At 37.9% G+C, this 19,753-nt stretch overlaps 4 protein-coding genes and 1 pseudogene across 6 annotated transcripts; 1 reads left to right on the top strand and 4 right to left on the bottom strand.

Moving 5' to 3' along the window:
- Window positions 1–3,906: 3,906 nt before the first annotated feature.
- Window positions 3,907–5,334, top strand: LOC104801862 (annotated as a pseudogene).
- Window positions 5,335–5,590: 256 nt separating this feature from the next.
- On the bottom strand, window positions 5,591–7,626 carry LOC104801842. 2 transcript variants are annotated; one of them, XM_010525224.2, is made up of 2 exons: window positions 7,501–7,626; window positions 5,591–6,593 (listed from the first exon to the last, which is right to left on the bottom strand). In XM_010525224.2, the coding sequence occupies exon 2, from the start codon at window positions 6,561–6,563 to the stop codon at window positions 5,751–5,753; it is 813 nt and encodes a 270-aa protein (XP_010523526.1). In that variant the 5' UTR covers window positions 6,564–6,593; window positions 7,501–7,626; the 3' UTR covers window positions 5,591–5,750. The 2 variants fall into 2 exon arrangements, with proteins under 2 accessions (XP_010523526.1, XP_010523527.1); XM_010525225.2 differs by lacking the exon at window positions 7,501–7,626 and adding an exon at window positions 7,365–7,460.
- A 217-nt stretch (window positions 7,627–7,843) lies between these two features.
- On the bottom strand, window positions 7,844–10,737 carry LOC104801840 (LAG1 longevity assurance homolog 3-like). 2 transcript variants are annotated; one of them, XR_769942.2, is made up of 7 exons: window positions 10,347–10,735; window positions 9,228–9,454; window positions 8,986–9,141; window positions 8,685–8,870; window positions 8,396–8,580; window positions 8,203–8,292; window positions 7,844–8,111 (listed from the first exon to the last, which is right to left on the bottom strand). XR_769942.2 is itself a non-coding variant. In XM_010525223.2 (7 exons), the coding sequence occupies exons 1-6, from the start codon at window positions 10,482–10,484 to the stop codon at window positions 8,261–8,263; spliced, it is 924 nt and encodes a 307-aa protein (XP_010523525.1). In that variant the 5' UTR covers window positions 10,485–10,737; the 3' UTR covers window positions 7,844–8,111; window positions 8,225–8,260. The 2 variants fall into 2 exon arrangements, 1 of the variants encoding a protein (XP_010523525.1); XM_010525223.2 differs by having other exon boundaries at window positions 8,225–8,292; window positions 10,347–10,737.
- A 3,653-nt stretch (window positions 10,738–14,390) lies between these two features.
- LOC104801839 (basic leucine zipper 43-like) lies at window positions 14,391–15,239 on the bottom strand. Its single transcript, XM_010525222.2, has one exon. The coding sequence runs from the start codon at window positions 15,140–15,142 to the stop codon at window positions 14,588–14,590; it is 555 nt and encodes a 184-aa protein (XP_010523524.1). The 5' UTR covers window positions 15,143–15,239; the 3' UTR covers window positions 14,391–14,587.
- A 3,220-nt stretch (window positions 15,240–18,459) lies between these two features.
- LOC109116170 (uncharacterized mitochondrial protein AtMg00810-like) lies at window positions 18,460–19,401 on the bottom strand. The gene has a single exon (XM_019201107.1). It carries the CDS (start codon window positions 19,399–19,401, stop codon window positions 18,460–18,462), a length of 942 nt encoding a protein of 313 aa, XP_019056652.1.
- Window positions 19,402–19,753: the final 352 nt, after the last annotated feature.

Genomic DNA, 19,753 nt, shown 5'->3' with positions numbered 1-19,753 from the left:
GCCCCGACGGTCCGCAGAAGGCAGACCGTCCATTCTGGCTTGTCTGGAACGGACAGTCCACGTGGGCAGACCGTCCGTTCTTGCTAGCTGGAACGGACGGTCCACGTGCATTCCTGGACCGTCCGTTCCGGCTTTCGGGTTTTTGAAAATTAGACCGAATTAGGGTTAAATCACCTTATAAGAAGGAGATTAAAACCCTAATTAAAGAAGAGACTTTGAGAGCCGTCTGGTACAGAATTCTAAGAGCTTTTGGTGAGATCCAAAGAGTTCTAAGAGTTCCAAATCTCGTTTTCTCGAAGCGCGAAACCGAATAGCTGATTCGGGTCCTAGCAGACAAGTTCCAACCGTTGGAATCCATCCCGAGGTGTGGATACGTGTATAGGGCAAGGTATTCTTCCTCCCTTTTGTGATCAGACGTGTTCTTCAATTGATACAGGCCCCGGATCGATTGAGGTAAGCGTTCTAACGTTTCTACGATTCATAGAAGTATGGTTCTAGGGTTTCATTCAAATTTTGTTTTATATCCGTTGCGCAAACTCTAGAATCGATCTCTTAGGAATAGGATTCGCTCTAGAGATCTCAGAAATCCCATCACCTTTTACTTACCTATTGTTACTGGCCACAAATATTTCTTCACTCTTATTGATGATTTCTCTCGTACAACTTGGGTTTATATGCTGAAAACTAAAGCTGATGAGTTCATTGCATATGTCGAGAATCAATTTCAACTTTCAGTTAAAACTATCATATCTGACAATGCCAAAGAACTTGATTTCTCCTCTTTCCTTGCTAAAAAGAGAATTCAACATCAGTTCTCTTGTCCCTATACTCCTCAGCAAAACGCCATAGTTGAACGCAAATATTAACACATCTTAAATATGGCTCGTGCTTTATATTTTCAATCAAACATCCAACTGTCTTATTGGGGAGACTCTATTTTGACAGCGGTTTACCTTATTAACCAAACACCAACTCCTATCCTTGATCACAAGAGTCCTTATGAAGCTTTACTTCGAAGCAAACCTTCATACTCTCATCTTAAAGTGTTCGGTTGTTTGTGTTACGTCTCTTCCCACACAAAACTCGGTCACAAATTTTCTCCCCGTGCTCACTCTTGTGTTTTTCTTAGTTACCCACCTGGTGTTAAAGGTTACAAACTCTTAAACTTCAGTACCAATGCCATCCTCATTTCTCGACATGTTATTTTCCATGAGATTGTTTTTCCATTTCACAACAGTCCTTCTCCTTCTTTATCACCACCAGATTCCAAACCATCAGTTCCTTTGTCTCCTTTTCACTTATATGACATATTTGTCTCAGTTTCTGATCGAGTTCGTCCTTCTTTACCCCCTTCTTCAGATTCTGTGTCAGTTCCTTTTGTTCCACCAGCTTCTGAGTCTGTCATCCCTGTTTCTTCAGATCGTGTGTCTGGTTCTGAACATCTTGAGCAAGTTCGAAAATCAGAGCATATAACTCAACCCCCACCTTACCTTTCTGATTACCATTGCTACTTCATCACTCACAATTCACCATTCTTACTTATCATATTCCAAACTTAAACCACACTACAAATCATTTGTCTTATCCCTCTTGACAGAACCAGAACCCCATACTTACCCTCAAGCTGCAAAATCTGAAGCTTGGACAAAGGCCATGAAATCTGAATTGGATGCCTTGTGTCAGACACATACTTGGGACATTTATGCACTTCCTTCGGACAACCCCATTGGCTGTAAATGGGTCTTCAAGACCAAGTATAACTCTGATGGCACAATAGATAGACACAAAGCCCGTTTGGTCGCCAAAGGTTATACTCAACTTGAGGGTGTGGATTACCTTGACACATATAGTCTTGTTGCCAAAATGAAAACAATCAAGATTCTGCTCGCTCTTGCTTCATCTCTTGGATGGTTTTTGGAACAATTGGACATTTCCAATGCCTTTCTCAATGGTGACCTTTCTGAGGAAATTTACATGAAGATTCCTCCAGATTATTCTGATCTTCAGGGGTGAAAATTCCTAAGAATGTTGTTTGCAGGTTTCAAAAGTCCATTTATGGCCTTAAACAGGCATCAAGGCAATGGAACTTGAAGCTGTCAAATACTCTAAGAAATGTTGGTTTCTTTCAGTCTTCTGCTGACACATCCTTGTTCAAGAAAGTATCTGGTTCGCGATTTGTGTTTCTGTTGATTTATGTTGATGATTTGATGATCATAGACAATTATCTCAGTTTGATTGCTGACACTAAATCTACACTTCAGCAGCATTTCAAAGTCAAGGATATGGGACAGTTGAGATATTTCTTCGGAATTGAAGTAGCTCGATCTGGTAAGGGGATCCACATATGTCAGAAGAAGTATGCTCTTGAACTCCTTGATGAATATGGCTTGTTAGGTGCAAAACCTGTCTGCACACCATTAGATACCAAGGACAAACTTAGCAATGATTCTGGGGACTTGTTGTCAGATGCTTCCTTCTATCGGCAACTCGTGGGGAAACTCATCTATCTCTCATTAACAAGACCTGATATCTCCTTTGTTGTACATAAGCTAAGTCAATATGTGGCTACTCCTCGATCTGGACACTTACAGACTGCTTAAAGAGTAATGCGGTATCTCAAGTCTGCACCATCACAAGGTCTCACTTACTCATCCTCCTCCAGCATTACTCTCAGTGCCTATTCTGATGTGGATTGGGCCTCATGCCCAGACTCTCTTCGTTCAGTCACCGGATTCTGCATCTTCATGGGAACCTCTTTGATCTCATGGAAATCCAAGAAACAAGCTATTGTTTCTAGAAGCAGTGCAGAATCCGAATTCAGAGCTTTAGCACAGACAAGTTGTGAACTGATATGGATTTCAAATCTGCTTGAGGAAATTCAGATCCCTTATCCTCGACCTCTCACTATTTTTTTTGATAATCCGTAGGCTTTGCATATTGCCAACAATTCTGTCTATCACGAGAGAACTAAACACATTGAGTTAGACTCCTTCGTTCGAGATCATATCACTTCCGGCCTACTGAAACCATTGTCTGTCACTTCTCGAGAACAAGCTGCTGATATATTAACCAAACCTATACCTTCTGATCATATAGGTTTATAGCATATAGGTTTGTTATTTTGTACAAAAGTAGAGTAGGCTTTTTAGCCTTTTTCATGTACATAAACGATTGTAAACTGAGGAAGAAATATACGAGAAAATCATTCTGAAAAACCTTTCTCTCTGGGTTTTTCTCTCTCTTTCATCTTCTTCATTTGCTCTGTTCTTGTTGGGTTTGTACTGTTCTTGTTGGGTTTATTGTGTTTGCCGTTCAACTGAGTTTTGAACGCCGACAGTTAGTGGATGATGTTTGAATGGGATGAAAAGTTGTTCCCTTTTTGGTGTTACAACTTGATATGGGTTTCAAAATTTAGTGTTTTTTCCTCTCTCGATCTTTGTTGAAGTGTTGTGGGCGAGTGATGTTTTGTTAAAGTATCCAATTGTTGAAGTGTTGTGGGCGAGTGATGTTTTGTTAAAGTATCCAACTTTATGTTCTCCTGAGTTGTATTTGCTGCCTTCTTCTCCCTCGCTGATAATACCAGCTTCTTAAATGTTTAATTCAGGTGAACCGAATGATCAATGGAGACTAAAGGTGGGAAGAAGAAGTCTACTAGTAGTAGTAGTAATAGGGTTCTTTTCTACGAAGCTCCTCTCGGATACAGCATTGAAGACGTTCGACCAAACGGGGGAATCAAGAAGTTCAGATCTGCTGCGTACTCAAACGTAAGTAGTTCAGCTCCCGTTGATCAGAGAAAACGAAGTAGATGGTTGTTAACTTCTCGTGTTAAGCATGGAAGGCTAATATCTTTGGTGTCATCTTCTCTTGCAGATCACCCGGAAACCATCCTGATATTCCTCGGTGTTTTTCCGTCTTCACCGCTAAAACGTGGTTGATCGCTGTCTATCTTTCAGTGAGAATTTACTTCCGTTTTCCCGTCCAAACTCTTCTTCTTCCTCTTCTGCTCTGTTTGCATCACTCCCCCCTTTTCCTTAGCCGAAAGAAAGTTCCTTTCCGGCTCTATTTGCAAGCACCCTTTTGGCAGTGGTACCATAATTTGGTCTGAGAATGATGGTTTCTGCTATTGGTTTCGAGGGGTTTGAGAAAAGGCTCGAGATATCATTTTACGAGCCAGGAGTTTTTCTTGATCCCGAGGGAAAGGGTCTTCGTACTCTTTCCAAACCCTAGTTGGATGAATTCCTGGGTCCGGCTGAGTGCGCTATCGTGTCATCACTCTCAAATGCTCATGTTGATTCATACGTCCTCTCGGAGTCTAGCCTCTTTGTCTATCCTTACAAGATCATCATCAAAACATGTGGAACTACAAAGTTGCTCTTATCAATCCCACCATTCTGAGGCTGGCAAATTCCCTTTCCCTCGTTGTTCGGTCTGTCCACTACACTTGTGGAAGCTTTACTTTCCCGGGAGCTCAGTCTTACCCTCACCGTAGCTTCTCTGAAGAAGTTGCTGTGCTCAATGGCTATTTTGGTAAGCTTGGGTCAGGAAGCAAGGCTTTTGTGAAGGGGGGACTGAGAGTAACCCTCAAAGGTGGCATGTATACTCTGCTTCTGCAGATGCAGCTGTTTGTGCCGAACATGTTTACACATCGGAGATGTGCATGATGGGTCTAGACAGTGAAAAAGCTTCTGTTTTCTACAAATGTCGTTCGGGTTCTGCAGCTGAGATGACCATAGGCTCCGGCATTAGAAAATTCCTTCCGGGTTCAGAAATCTGTGATTTTGAGTTCGACCCATGTGGTTATTCGATGAACTCCGTGGAAGGAGATGCAGTTTCGACCATCCATGTGACACCTGAGGACGGACTCAGCTACGCGAGCTTTGAAACTGTCGGGTATGACCTGAAGAACCTGAACCTGAACGAGCTGGTGAACAAGGTATTGATTTGTTTCAAACCGGGAGGATTCTCCATAGCTGTACACGCCGATCTTGGAGCCGAGTTGCTGAAGCAGGACTGCTTACTGGACGTCAAGGGATACTGCGTCAAAGAGAGGAGCATAGAGGAACTTGAACTCGGTGGTTCAGTTGTTATTTACCAGAAGTTCATCAAGACTGGGGAATGTTGTGGAACTCCTAAGTCTCCTCTCTTGTGCTGCTGGAAAGAGGAAGAAATGGTTAAGAAAGAAGAGTGAATAATTTCATTTCCGGTATCTTTTATGTTTTGTCTTAGAATAAAGCAAGTTGCAGATCGTAGAGGACATATATCTTTATGTTCCCATGGCTGCAGTCTGTGTTGTGAAGACATGAAGTGTTGTTTGAGCTGTCTGTGTCACTTCTCTGGTGTTTCTGCTTCATTGTCGTTGCTTCAGCTTATATCTATTTCTGTTTTCCCTGGAACACTTTCCATTTCTGCCGCATGAACACTTTCAAACACAAAAATCTGCGGTTGAATCCTTAGAAAGTTCATCTACAGTAAGAGTGGGAGAGTCAAGAATACTGTTCCTTGAATTTGTGAACTGATTGTTAAGTGACTTCTGCCTTTTTCTCCATTTGTTGTAAGTGAATTTAGAATCAAAGAGGCTAATCCCACAAGATTTACCTCAGCATCATCACTTTGAGTTGACAAGAACTAGGAAGAGACAAGAAAAGAGCAACACACTTGATGTTTCTGTCTGTTCTAAAAACTCGATAAACTATCACAATGCAGAGAACAGGAAAGATTATGTTTGCTACCTAGCAAAGTAGATCGATCCATCAGGCATACAGATCATAATCGACCCAGGAATGCAATTTCTGGCCAGTTCTCGAAGAGTAACCCTCAAGGTCTTCACTGACCATAACGGATTCCAAACCAGGGATGTAATTCTTCAGCAGAGCTCCAACAAGTCTTGCAGAAGAGGGACCAAACTCGGGCCACGACACGACCAAGGTTCCTTTGACGTTCTTTATCTGACATCGGCTCAAAAGAGCAGCACTTAAGCCATCAATCACACTCCCGGATGGAAAGTATTCAAGATTTGCAAGACCCGAGTTAGAATTCCTGTCACGAGCTGCTTTTCTTTCGGATGATGTCTCGAGCTTATATGCACACGTCATATCGGGCGAGAGCCTGCCCCTGAAGTTACGGATTTGAATGGAATCCAAGATTATAACCCTTTCGGGGATAATTTCTTCACCAATGAGCAACCTTGAGACAATGTGTGACCTCTCAGGAGATACCGGGAGCTGAACTGATACAAGGAGAATCGAGTAATCTCTGGTGCCATTGAGGGAATATATATTGCAGGATTTGTCTCCTAATGAGGGTTCAACGGTGTTCCCAGAAAACGGGATTTCAGGCATGATGAGACCTCCAATGAGGATTTTAGCAGATAAATGGTGGAAGACGTATTGAGATGGTGAAGATATGGCTATGATGAGCAAGGACGGTCGAAGGGGCGTCTCTGGCTTTGGGTTGGAGAAGATGATGAAGGGGGATGAAAGAGGATCGGGTGGCGAGACAAAGTTGTTGAGATCTTCTTGGAAGAATCTTGATGGTGGAGGGATCTCTGTTATTACGTCTTCCATTTCCGGATTTGATCGAAAAGTCTAACGGATCTGAGTAAAAAACATAGAGAAGATGCAATTAGTTGCTGATGAACGGATATGTCAGCACGAGACGGAAACATCTTAAGAAAAACGCAACACTTGCAGAGATCCGTCATTTGGGCAGAAGACAAAACTCGTAAGACAGGGCATTACAAAGAGAACTGATGAATAAGCAATTGCAAAGACACCGAGATTCACAACGACTCGAAGATATTGCCGTCAAGCAGCATCTGGCTGAATCCAACAAGCAATAAAAAAAAACAATCATCTAAAGTATGAATCTTATGTTTCGAAAAAATCTAGTTGAAGAGTAACTCCAGTGCTCGTAAGGAAATCGAGTTTCATCACCACTCATTGTTTTCTAATATTTAAGTTCATTGCTTATCCTATCCACAGAAGAAACTGTGAAGAACACAAAAACCAACAAAATGCCTACTGCTTACTCCTATTGGTAACAATCAAAATCCAGTTTCTTACAAAATCTGTGGTTAATGGCTGAAACTTTAACTCAAAACCTTCAGTCCAAGACACAAATCAAGCTCTATAAGCACTATATTTCTCGATCTATTCGACCTTCGAACTGGAAACCCTCTTGGCAACAATAGAAAGCTTGTCGGTTTCACACAAAACCATCCAAATCTAATGATCTAAGGAAAATTAAATCTCAGTCACTGGAGGATGAAACAACAAATGTACAAGCAAAGGTTCGAAATTTCGCAAATAACTTTCCATATCGACCTATTTTTCTCAAGTTTCAAAGCAACCGAGAGGGTCACAAACCTCGAGCAGGATCGCTCAGTTAGAACCCTAATAAAGTAAACAAGATACGCAAGGAGATCCGAGAAACCCAGGAAGAAAAGAGAAAAAACAGTGTATGGCTACCGAGAAAAAGGAGAGAAACGGAGAAAAATCGTACCTTTGACGGAGAAGCAGACCCAGGAGAGAGGTTCTTGTGTTGGTTCTGTCTTTTCGACCAAGACAGAGACGGGCTTGACGACGTGAAAGAAAGGAACCCGAGTTCTCAATCAAATACAATAAAGCTCTGTTTTTTTTCCCCTTTTTTTCGGGAAAAAAAGAATTTGGGTTTTTATTCAAATTGAAGCATGAGGTTGTGTTCTTTACAGTAAAATTTTCAGACATATAACCTGACATAACAAAGCGTGTGAAGAGATTGAAGGTCTTCGAGTGGCTTGGTCTCGTTGCGATTACGAACTAAACTGCTGAATGGTTTTTTTTTTTTCCCAAAGTGACAAAAGAAATCAGAAATGGAGCAAATGAACAGTCTTAATCACAATCTTGAATCCATCAAACTACAAAATGAACAGACACAATCCCAATCGAGAAAAAAGATCCAAATCCTGGAAATGATGATGATAAAAAAAAAACTTTTCTTTTGTCCAGAGAGTTCTTCTACCCATCAAAAAGGCTTCATCTGATCCATAATGGAACTTACAATCCCTTGTGGGAGATGACTCAAGTGCTTGTCTAAGGCTGACGAGTCGTTTCTCTCTCTCTCTCTGTCCAAATCTGTTGATTCAGATCGCCAAACAGGCATCATAAATCTAAACGTTTATGAAGGTGTAGATGAAGAACAAAGAAATGCCCCACAAATACGTACGAGTATAATGATGAATGTTCACCATTGAGTGTATAGCAGGTTACACACATCTTCGATATCAATCTTCATGCTCATCTTCATCTTCAGAATCTGCAAAAGACACATATAACGTCCTTGAATCTTCTACTTGGATAGATGCAGAAGATGGGTTTACACAAAAAAAAAAAAAGAAAAAAAAAAAACTTTCACTCACCGGATCTGACATCTTCACTAAGCTTGCCTCTGGCCTGCACTTGTTTCACAAGCATTCTGAATATCAAGACCCACCAATAAACGTGAAGGACGAGCAAACAAAACAGAAGAGTGTTGAACATGTAGTAGTAGATTGGTCCCTCAACCGGGTGCTTTTCCTTGTCAAGCGTCAAAGTAACTTCATAGCTGCAAGGAAATGTTTTAACAATGATGATTCCTTAAGTCAAGAAGATTCCTATTAATGGATGGAAAACAGGTTATGATGAGTAAGGATACTAATGTATGCAAACCTTGTGCTCCAAAGGACCCAGAAAGGATAGTAGATGAGGCGAAGTATGATCCAAGACAACACGAAAAGAATAAATGAAAAGCTTGCAATAGTTTCAGCTCCGCTGTATTTGGACATCTTCCCGACTTCCAGGAACACGTCACTGGCATCATGAAGTGCCAACACAACAGAACCAACTCGAGAGAATCTATGGACAGAAAATCAAGAAGATCAGAGTAAGGTGAATGAGCTTTTCCCGCCATAAAGAACCTTTCTGATTCAGTACATTTTTTTCCAACATGGGTATGTGTATGGAAGCATACCTACATACATAGGAGAGCAAGATAAGAATAAGTGTAGCGATGTGATGACCCATGGAAACTCCAAAGTCAGAACGCCTCGTTTCCCAGAATATCAGAGCAAATATGGAGTATGTATAGAACCCAGCACCAAACATGTACAAAAACTTCAACTTTACCCTGAAAAATGTAAAATTTTATAGCTAATGAAAGCATAAATCTGATGAACTAATAGAGCGTGACAAAGGCCCTGGACGACATCTTACTTCATTTGTTGATCAGGCCACACCTGATCTCCCGGGCCTACCCAGAAGTATCGAGTTTCCCTAAACCAAGGTTCATTAAAAGTCACAGATAGAGCAAGAATCTCGGCTGACAGGTAGTAAACACACTTCCATGCTGACTCTTTGAACTTTCGGATTTTCTTCCTCCTCTCGTTTATGTCATCCCCCATATTCTGCTGTTTTCCATAGATCAGAATTTTTGCCAATTTCTACAAAAACCAACGTTTCCATCATTAGGGTCAACTTAAAGTGGATCTGAACTCACAAAAATGAAAACTTTTGCATTTTATCTCTCATTTTACTGAGAGCAAAGAAAGGCAAACACTAGTGATACCAAAAAAAGAGAGGAGGATACAGAAACTGTTGAAAATAATCAGCACCAGTAACTATTTGAGAGGGAGCAAAAGCTAAACAGAGGCGGCTCCTTCTACTATCTCACAAGCAATAAGTTTGGATATCATAAAAAAAGAGGGTAACATATGGAGAAAAAAACACCAGAAGAAGAAAACATTTCACTTCTGCAACAATTCACTTAAACTACATGTCTTCCCATGGCCATAACCCTCAATGCATTCCCAAAAGGTTTAGGTCACATTTCAAGAAAGAGATGCCATAAATCCAGATCATTCTTCTCCATGAAACCTTTTCCATATACTTTCCACTGAAGCAACCGGTTCCCCTTTGAGAAACAAGCCCCCAGCAGAAGACAAGGTCTTGATGAAACGTTTCTATGTACAATCACTTTAAGCATCTTAAAAACAGCAACCTCCTTCCAAAATCGCATCTCCACAGTTCCAAAGACAAAAACCATGGCGAGAAGATCATCAAGAAACCTAACTGAGAAGCAACAAGTTTTTTTTCCCTCCTCAAAAAGACCAGTAATGATTAACCTTCTAGCAACTTCCAATCAACAAAGCACAAGTAGGATCTAATGAAAGGTAATAAAATTACTAAAAAAAAGATAGAAACAGAGCAAGAAAAGGGGCAAATCTCTCTCTCTCTCTCTCGCACACACATACACAGAGGAGGAATAAATGCGATTCCAGAGACAGTTGCAAGGGTATGGGTAAACAGCAATCCAAACGTATCGAGTGTATTTACCTCGAAAACGAGTCTGTCGAGGAGAAACCGGACAGAGGGGAAGAAAATCGCGAAGAGAGGAAGAACCCTGAAATCGTGGTAAGTCGGGTACGATTCTACCTCCCAGTTCACCGTCTTCAACAATTCGACGATACCCATTACGGATCTTCTCCTCACCAGTACCGAACCTAGACGATATTCCCGAGAAACAAACAGAAAATCAAATCCAGCGAGAATTTTGCAAGTACCTCGGCCTCCGTCGTCTACCTGAGGAACACAAAAGGGATCCCCTTTTTCTCGAGAAGACCAGAGGCAAGCGTGGATCAGAGAAAGTCCAATCCTCCAAGTAGGACTACTCCAATTCCTCTGATTCGTACCGACCAATAACCAGTAATCCACGATCTGGTCGTTGCTCTGAAATTTTCCATCATCGAACCCTCTGACTGACTTGGAAGCTCTTGGAAGTCTCGACGTGACCATATCTCTTGTTCTGATTTTTTTTTTACAATTATTACATATAGAAAATAATTAAAATTTTGTATTATCTCGTAATACAATAAATTGATGATTTAATTTAAAAAAAGTACATTCTATCGTTAAGGAACTACAATATTAGATCATGCATCATAAATGAGTTAATGTATAAATAAAAAAATAGAAATGCTATAAATACAGAGATTAAAAGATGAAGATATTATCTATTATTTGAAAACAGAAAATCTAATTTATCAAAAATATTTTTTTAAAACTGCATCCATTAATATTTCAAAAATGTACATCACCAAGAGGGAAATGGAATGATTTCAAACAAGCGGATTGGGTTGAACTACAATTGAGCTTAGCTCAATAGACACCCTTTGGGCTTAGTTCCTATCTAATTTCAATAGGTCCATTATTCAAAATTTCCCCTCGCACAATCTAATTTGATTAAAAAAAAAGGTAAAACTTATAAAATATTATAAACTTTTAAAATAATAAAAAATAAATTTCTAAATTTTGAACTTAATAAATTTATTACCATTAGAAAAATGTATAATTATAATTTTTTTAATTTGTTAATCAGTGGTTTGAGAAACCTTGATGTTGTTTTCTCGACGATGTTGATTTAAAAATCAGTTTAAAAATTATAATGATATATTTTATAAGTTTAGAAATTATCATGATATATTTTCTAAATATAGAAATAAATTTATTAAATGAAAAGTTTAGAAATTTAATTTTCATGTCTTACAAACTCAAGAATTTTTATGGGATTTAACCTAAAAATTATTATTTAAAAAATATACATAGAGCTTAATGTTCTGTGATGGGTATGAACTACAAAAGAGACTAAAAGGGGTTTAGGATGTCAGATCAGAGACTGAGTTCGTTGAAATTATACCTAAAGAAGCACTGTATATGCAATTCACCATAATAACAAAATCAAATAATATATCCTAAATTTAATTTGTCACGATTTGTGTGGCGATTAGGGAGATGTTAATATTTTCAAATCAAGCAAAACCTATAGATAAGAGATATAAGTGGTAGATCTAAATAATTGTAACTTATGTATAATTATTTTGCGTGCATGCACAAGAACTCGTCTTCTCAATAAAATTCATGCATTGTTATTTCTATTTGCAGGTCCCCGAAGGTCTTTCTCGAACGCCCCGGTTTGACCCGACAAATTCGTTTGTTCACTCAAATCCAATCCCAATTTCTCTCATATTTCACGTAAAATAAAATTTAAAAAAAAAATTGAGGAGAGAGAGTAGAGGAGTGATGATGGAATAAAAATGTGAGTGGATACACTTTTATAATTTTTCTTCATCCATTTATTTCTTATTCATATTTTCTCCAATTGTTTTTTGCTCTAAAATTGTTGGCCGCCTCTTGTGTGGTGAGCCAATACCCACCAAGGCTTCCACCTCTCTTTGTCCTCTTGCTCCATTTGTCTTTTTTCACATATATATATGTATATATGTGTGTGTGTATGCGTGTTTGTTTGTATTAATTATATAAAGAATTCAAGAAATTTGGTCTACAGAAGAATGTACACATATATATGTATATATATATATGTATATGGGGCAGGTGAAAACTAAAGAAACCGAATCTTGGTGGGTTTTACCAAGTGACACTTGAGTGGATAAAAACATAAATAAGAAAAATGACTAATGATTAAGTCTTTGATCACACTTGGAGGGAGACGGTCCACCATTTTTTTTTTTTAACAATCAAGTTATTTCATTTGTTCGCTCCCGTGCTTGCGTGCTGCCATGAAAATGTTTCTGCGATGTAAGTGCATATGGCGTAATAAATTAATCTATAATTTTATCTTTTTATAATAGATGGCTTTTCACGGTTCTAGTTAATTCTACGCTATACATTCAAACAACTATCCATAGCTTTATACATTAAAAAAAAATCAATAATATGTTATTATGAAATGTTTTCTTTCGAACTAAGATCATATACTATTGAAAGAGATTAAGTACGCACATGAAATTCGAAATACCTGTTAAGAGGCTAATTGTGTGTGATTTGTCACTAACACTACTAATTGATGTGGTCAACTCAATAAAATGTTATTCAATATAGCAAAAATACTTTTACTTTACTACAAAGACTTTACGGTATACCCTTCAAAACCCTAGGATTTCGAAAAAAAATAAAAGGAACAAAAACAAAATTAACCCTCTAAAAAAAGTAATGTGACACCTTTCTCTCCACTTACTTAGTCATTTTGAATTCATCTTTATCGTTCTCATACTTTGATAACTCTCCATTTTATTTCTTAACTTTCTCTCTCCACTCTTATATTTCTCTCAACTCTTCCATTTTTTCCCTTCTCATTTCATTTTTACGCATAGAAAAACAAACGAAACATAATTATTTCGTTGAAATATCTTCATCGACGATCTCATATCTTCTTCTTGAGTCGGCCTAAGACAGAACAAATGACAAGAACTGAAGATAAATTCATTAATGCAAGAGATTGGTTCGATGCATAAACTTTGTATTTTAGGTTTGAGTTTTATGATTTTTAAAGTGAATCATGTGGTTTTTTATGGAAATGGGACAGATGCATAGCAAATCTGTCCAAGAATATGCAAGAGACGCATATTTAATTTCAAATAAATGTTCGGAGGTATAATGGAACGGATTGACAATGAAAACAAAGGTACGTCACATTGGTTACACCGTTTAAAATTTAATTTTGATCACACTAGTCACAAGATCACATTGGTCACACTAGTCACATTGGTCATACATCTGGTCACACTAGTCACACTGGTCACACCGTTCAAAATTTAGTTTTGGTCACACTAGTCATATTGATCACACTGGTCACACTAGTCACACTGGTTACACCAGTCATATTGGTCACCCTGGTCACACCGTTCAAAATTTAGTTTTGGTCACACTAGTCATATTGGTCACACTGGTCACACTAGTCACACTAGTCATATTGATCACATCGTTCAAGATTTAAACTCTGATCATATTGATCGCACTGGTCACACGAGCTATATTGATAGCATAAGTCACTTCTTAAAACTTTGTTCACTTAATCACATTGGTCACACCGAAAATTTTTAAAATTCATGCGAAAAAATTTATTTTTTTATGATGGAGGGAGTTTTAAAAATTTTAAAATATTAAAATTTTTTTTTCTACGAAATCGAAAACTGTTGTTCTCTCTCTATCTGTCATTGGGACCCACGCCAATGAGTATTATGGGAACAACATAATTATAAAAGATATGTTTTAAAGTAGTTTTTATTTTTATTTTTGTAAGAGTATACTGTGAAATCTTTATAGCATAATAGTAGGGGTATTTTTTATAAAAGCCCCAATAAAATTCTAGCTCTCTCTCTTCTTTTGAAATGTCAGTGGATGACTATATAATTCAAATGACCTTTTATGGCATTCGAATTTAATATCACTTTATGTCAAGTGTGTGTATATATATACACACATATATATTATAATCATGAACCAATGGTCTTTGGTATTAGTGTGTGTATATATATATCCCAAGATGGCAAAAAAAAGGTGAGGAGATCTTGCACCAATATGCTTACCAAAGGAGTTAATTATTTAACTTTAACACGTACAACACAAGAACCATATAATATAACACCACACACACACACACACACATATATAGTATAATATGTTATCATACTAGCAAAACATAAAAGATCAATCGACCTTTTTGAAGAAGAAGACAACCAAAAACGATCTATCTCTCTGTCTCTCTTCGGAACCTACAGTTAATTGATTGAAGGGACAAAATCATCAAACTCCCTGAGAAAACCGATACACATATTGTCGCTGTTGGCCCGCATTTCACTGATAAGCTGTCGGAGATCGGAGGTTTCTTCCTTGAGCCTAGCGTTCTCTTTCAAGACACAGTCGTGGCTCTCTGATAAGCAGTTCAGCTTATCGATAAGGCAGTGGTTCTCTTTGCGAAGCCTTGTCACTTGAGACCAAAGCTCATCAAGATGCCTCTGCTTCCTCATCCTCGATCTCCTTGCAGATTCTCTGTTCGATATCATCCTTCTCTGTCTCCTCTCGTCGATGATGCTCTGTTGGCGATCTTCGTCGGATGTCGAGTTGTTGCTTAGGCTCGTGGGCACGAGTTCTTGACCGTTGGATGAGATGTTCATCATGAGATTGCTGAGGTGGTAAAAGGAAGAAGAAGTTGATGATGATGACGATGGCGAGGGCATGCTGGTTTGGAACATGTTGAACTCCGTTGCCGGAAAGTTTGTCAGGTTTTCCGGTGGTAGATAGTCGAATAATCCGGTGATGTTTGCCGGAATCATGATCGTTAATTGACTCTTAATGATTGTGATATGATGATTTCTTGGGTTATTAGAGATTTTTTTTTGGTGAGTGAAGAAGTTGTTGAAATCGGGGATGAGGAGAAGTGGGGTTTTATAGAGTTGGAGAGAAAAAAGAAAGAGGAGGAAGTGGGTCCATAAATAAAATAATTATGATAAGAGAGGAGAAGGGAACAAAGAGAACGAATATAATTTATATGATCAAGAAACAAAACTACTCTATATATACTGATGAGTAAAATAAACGAAGACGGTCCACAACTTTGATATTTCTACCATGAATTAGGATCAGTAATTCACAAAAAAAAAAATTATATGATCAGTAATTTCTAAAATAAAGATGGACATCTTTATGCTGAAAATTTTGGATGGGTTTTAGTAGACAAAATTACTCAACCAAAAAATGTTTATCTTTCAAATTTGTAATATTGATTTTTTATTTGTAAAAACATATTTCGAACTTTTAACATATTATAAACTATTATGCCATTTTGTGATCAGTGAAACCTTCAAAAAATATTTATTTGGGGGGTTTTAAGGACTGAATAGTTTTATTATCAGTCTGTTTTTTATCGCATAATATATATATATACATACATTTTTAATGGGCATTAGGGTAACATATATGTATCTTTTGAAATAAAAGAATTCATTTGACTTTGGCACCGACTCGTTAGGTCTAATTCATAACTTTATTTTTTTAAAATCATGTTCGTCTCGCTCGTACTAAATTACTGTGCCAACAACATAAAGAGAAAAAAAAAATGAATAATGTGTAAACAGCTGTAGATATTACTAGACATCTTTTCAGTTTTGTCCGATTGAGAAAGGTTATGTATTCGTCATAAAACGACGAAAACATTATAATCAATATTGTTGTTGTGTTGTGTATAAATAGTATGTACGTACGTATATACTGTAGTCAAATGTTTTGGACACTATTTCTAAATGGATATATATACATATATATATATATATATATATATATATATGAGCCGTGATGATGATGATGACTATTACACTAGTTTAAAAATAAAATAAAAGAGAATTCCGTACGATGTAATGTTACAGGGAAGAAACTGGACCGTGCATTTGTGTTGTGATTGGTGACGAAATGGTCATTTACGTAGTTAAGAAAATCAAGATTAAATTAAGACCAATTTATTTTTTTAATTAGTCTAAATCGAAATGGTTTGCATATGCGGAGAATTTTCCAGTTTTATATTCTTACTGATCACCATAACCACCTAACTATAATTAGTAATTAGGCGATTATCCATTATATTATAGTGCTTTTAATCTAGGGATTTTAAATTAATTTTATTTAAAAGGATTGGATAAGTTCGAGCCAAGTACCAGACAAAGTAAAATCCCTAACTAATGCATGATAATTAATTAAACTAATTAAATTAATTATTAACTCAATCTTCCTTTATAAGTGTTTTCCTGGTCCCTCTGTTTTTTTCTTTAAGTTTAGCTCTTGGGTATGTGTCCTTCCTATTCCGCTATTCTTATTAATAATTTATCATTTTTTTAAGGCTTAATTAATTCATAACACCAGCCCTAATGGCTGATAATAGATGTTAATCATAAATTATAAAAAGTTGATGTACGGCTCAAGGACTTACTAACGTCAGCCGTATAATTGACGTCACACGTGCATATTATTGCGAGCAAATTATATTACCTAGGGCAACATGTTAACTCTCCCCCTCTTAATTTTCAATTTATATTTTAATCATGAACACGTTGATTTGAATAATCATTGACATTAGATCATATGGTCCTACCATATCATATCCAAAAGGAATCAAAGAAGAAAAATTAAACACATGTATATGCGACATGAAGAGCTTGGCTTCGCATGTACGTAATGAATAATTCGAATGAACTCCCTTTTCATGTAAATATATTTCCTAAAACGACATTGAATGAGATATCCATCATATGTTATATCCATTTATATTGGCGAAGATTTGCGAAATGATACCTCGGTTATTTTCAATACTAGATAAATAATATGTAAAATTTGTATGATAAAAGAATATTTCTCCCAATCTAATTTAAAAAAAAATACAACATATATATATATATATAATATGTTTTCAAGTTAGAGCTTAAACATCGATCTTGGACGTCTAATTTACCAAAGAGATAATCTAAAACATGTCATCGGGCTGCTTTAGCCATCCATTATCCGGAGATGAGAAAACGTCGTTAAGCATATTATTAATTCATGTGTGTGCGAATGGATATTTATTATCAAATATTCTTATTTTATTTATTTTATTTTATTGGTGGAGAAGAGAAGACTTGCACATCTACGAAGCCTATGAGTTGAGGGAGGAGTAAATGGCTAAACCATATACGCCGAGAGAGGGTACGGATGCTGCAGACAGATTTAACCTAATGTATTAATTCAATGTTTATTCAATTGGCAAAAAGACAGTGATTTGATATTACAATGAGACATGTATTGTGGTCCGTTGCAATCAGGTATGACTCGGTGGGTCCAAACATTTTCTAGTGACCCCTTGTGGGCGGTGCACCATTTCACCCATACATTTTTTACCTCTACACCTTCCGCATGCATACTTGTATCATAATCCATTATATATATGTGTATATATATATATATATATGTGTGTCTGTGGATTATGGATATGGATTATATGATGCTAATCATATAAGATAAGTTTAGCAGCATTGACTTAGACAATGATTTAGTTTTGATAGTTTTGTCTTAAACCATGGCCTGAACTAACAAGAGTATGATATTGTATAAATAATTTCTGTATGATCCCCACAATTTCAGATAATTACAGATAAACCCATTTTTTTTTAAGATTTCTTCCGCTTTCATGCAAGCGTATTATATAAGGTTTTGGAATTGGTAAATTAATGTTATATTAACCAAATGAATTACATGTAACTATATACAACTTTGCGAAGAGAAAAATTAGGAAATTTAAAAAGATTCTCCCGTGATTTATGTATATCACTAACATGCCCCGCAAGATCGGTGTCGTGTGCGAGTCCGATCTTGGACCGAAGAAGTTCAAACCGTGCCCTAGGTAATGGCTTTGTGAGTGCGTCAGCAAGTTGGTCGGTAGAGGAGACATGAGAAACACGGAGTCGATGAGCTTGGACGAGACCACGGATGAAGTGAAAGTCAATGGCAACGTGCTTCATACGAGAGTGGAAGACAGGATTGGCGGATAGATATGCCGCGTCGACATTATCACAATAGATGACCGTCATAGTCGAAAGCGAGACACCTAGCTCCATGAGTAAAGAGACTAACCATTGAACCTCGGAAGTCGTGGTTGAAACAGATTTGTATTCCGCTTCCGTATAGAGGATTTTGCTGCAAATCTCTGCTTCTTCGAGGACCAAGAGTCCGGATTGTGGCCGAGGTATACAATGTGTGCTCTGGTTGACGTGAAATCATCTCGGTCACCTCTCCAATCCGTGTCGGAGAAGGCATGAAGAGTAAGAGGGGATGATCGAGAGAGAAAAATACCATGTGATCTAGTGTCGCCAAGATAACGTAAAACCCGCTTCAATGCTTGCCAATTATCAGATGTTGGACGATGCATGTATTGCGAGAGTTTGTTCACAACATATGCAATATCGGGATGAGTGAAAAGAAGATACTGAAGGTTGTCCAAGACTTGACGATACTCACTCGGATCGTCAAGTGTAATGTCGGAGTGAAGCCGAAGATCCGATGTAGAAGCAAGGGGAGTTGGTACGGGCTTGGCATCCGCCATTGAGTGACGAGAGAGAATGTCCGATATGTAACGTCGTTGGGTGAGGAGAAGACCACCGGATGTTCGAGTAACTTCAACACCAAGAAAGAATGATCGGGGGCCGAGGTCTCTGATAGAAAAACGTCGAGCCAACAAGTCGATATAATGTTGAACCGCTTTCGAGGAGTCTCCGCTAATGATAATGTCATCTATGTAGACAAGCAAATAGATACATACTCCATCACGATTAAGGATGAATAAGGATGTATCGGAGAGTGAATTGACGAACCCGGACTTGAGGAGAAACCGACGTAGCTCATTGTACCATGCCCGATGAGCTTGTTTAAGACCATAAAGTACTTTGTAGAGTTTGCACACATAGGTAGGTCTATCTCGATCAATAAATCCTGGAGGTTGGGCTAAGTAGATATCTTCATCAAGTGAGCCTTGGAGAAAGGCATTGTTCACATCAAGTTGGCAAGTATCCATCCTCGAGTCACGCCTAAGCTAAGAACAACATGAATGGTAGCATGCTTGATGACCGGGCTGAAGGTATCAGTGAAATCAATGCCCGACCATTGATGGAAACCTTTGGCCACTAAGCGAGCTTTGTATCTGTCAATAGAACCATCAGAGAGTCGCTTAGTACGGAAAATCATTTTGCAGCCAACAATGTTATGTGATGGATCGGGTGGAACTAGGCTCCAAGTGCCATTGCGGAGAAGAACATTAAACTCTTCCGCCATTGCATTTCTCCATTTCGGGTCTTTGAGCGCTTGCGATACACATCTCAGTTCTCTATCTCGATAAGGGTCAAGGGTGGTGGAAAGAGGGAGTTTGG

The sequence above is a fragment of the Tarenaya hassleriana genome, unplaced genomic scaffold (genome assembly GCF_000463585.1).
Source record: "Tarenaya hassleriana unplaced genomic scaffold, ASM46358v1 Cleome75, whole genome shotgun sequence".
NCBI lineage: Eukaryota > Viridiplantae > Streptophyta > Magnoliopsida > Brassicales > Cleomaceae > Tarenaya > Tarenaya hassleriana.
Note: the sequence above shows the minus strand (reverse complement) of the source record. Positions and strands in the feature narration are given on the sequence as shown.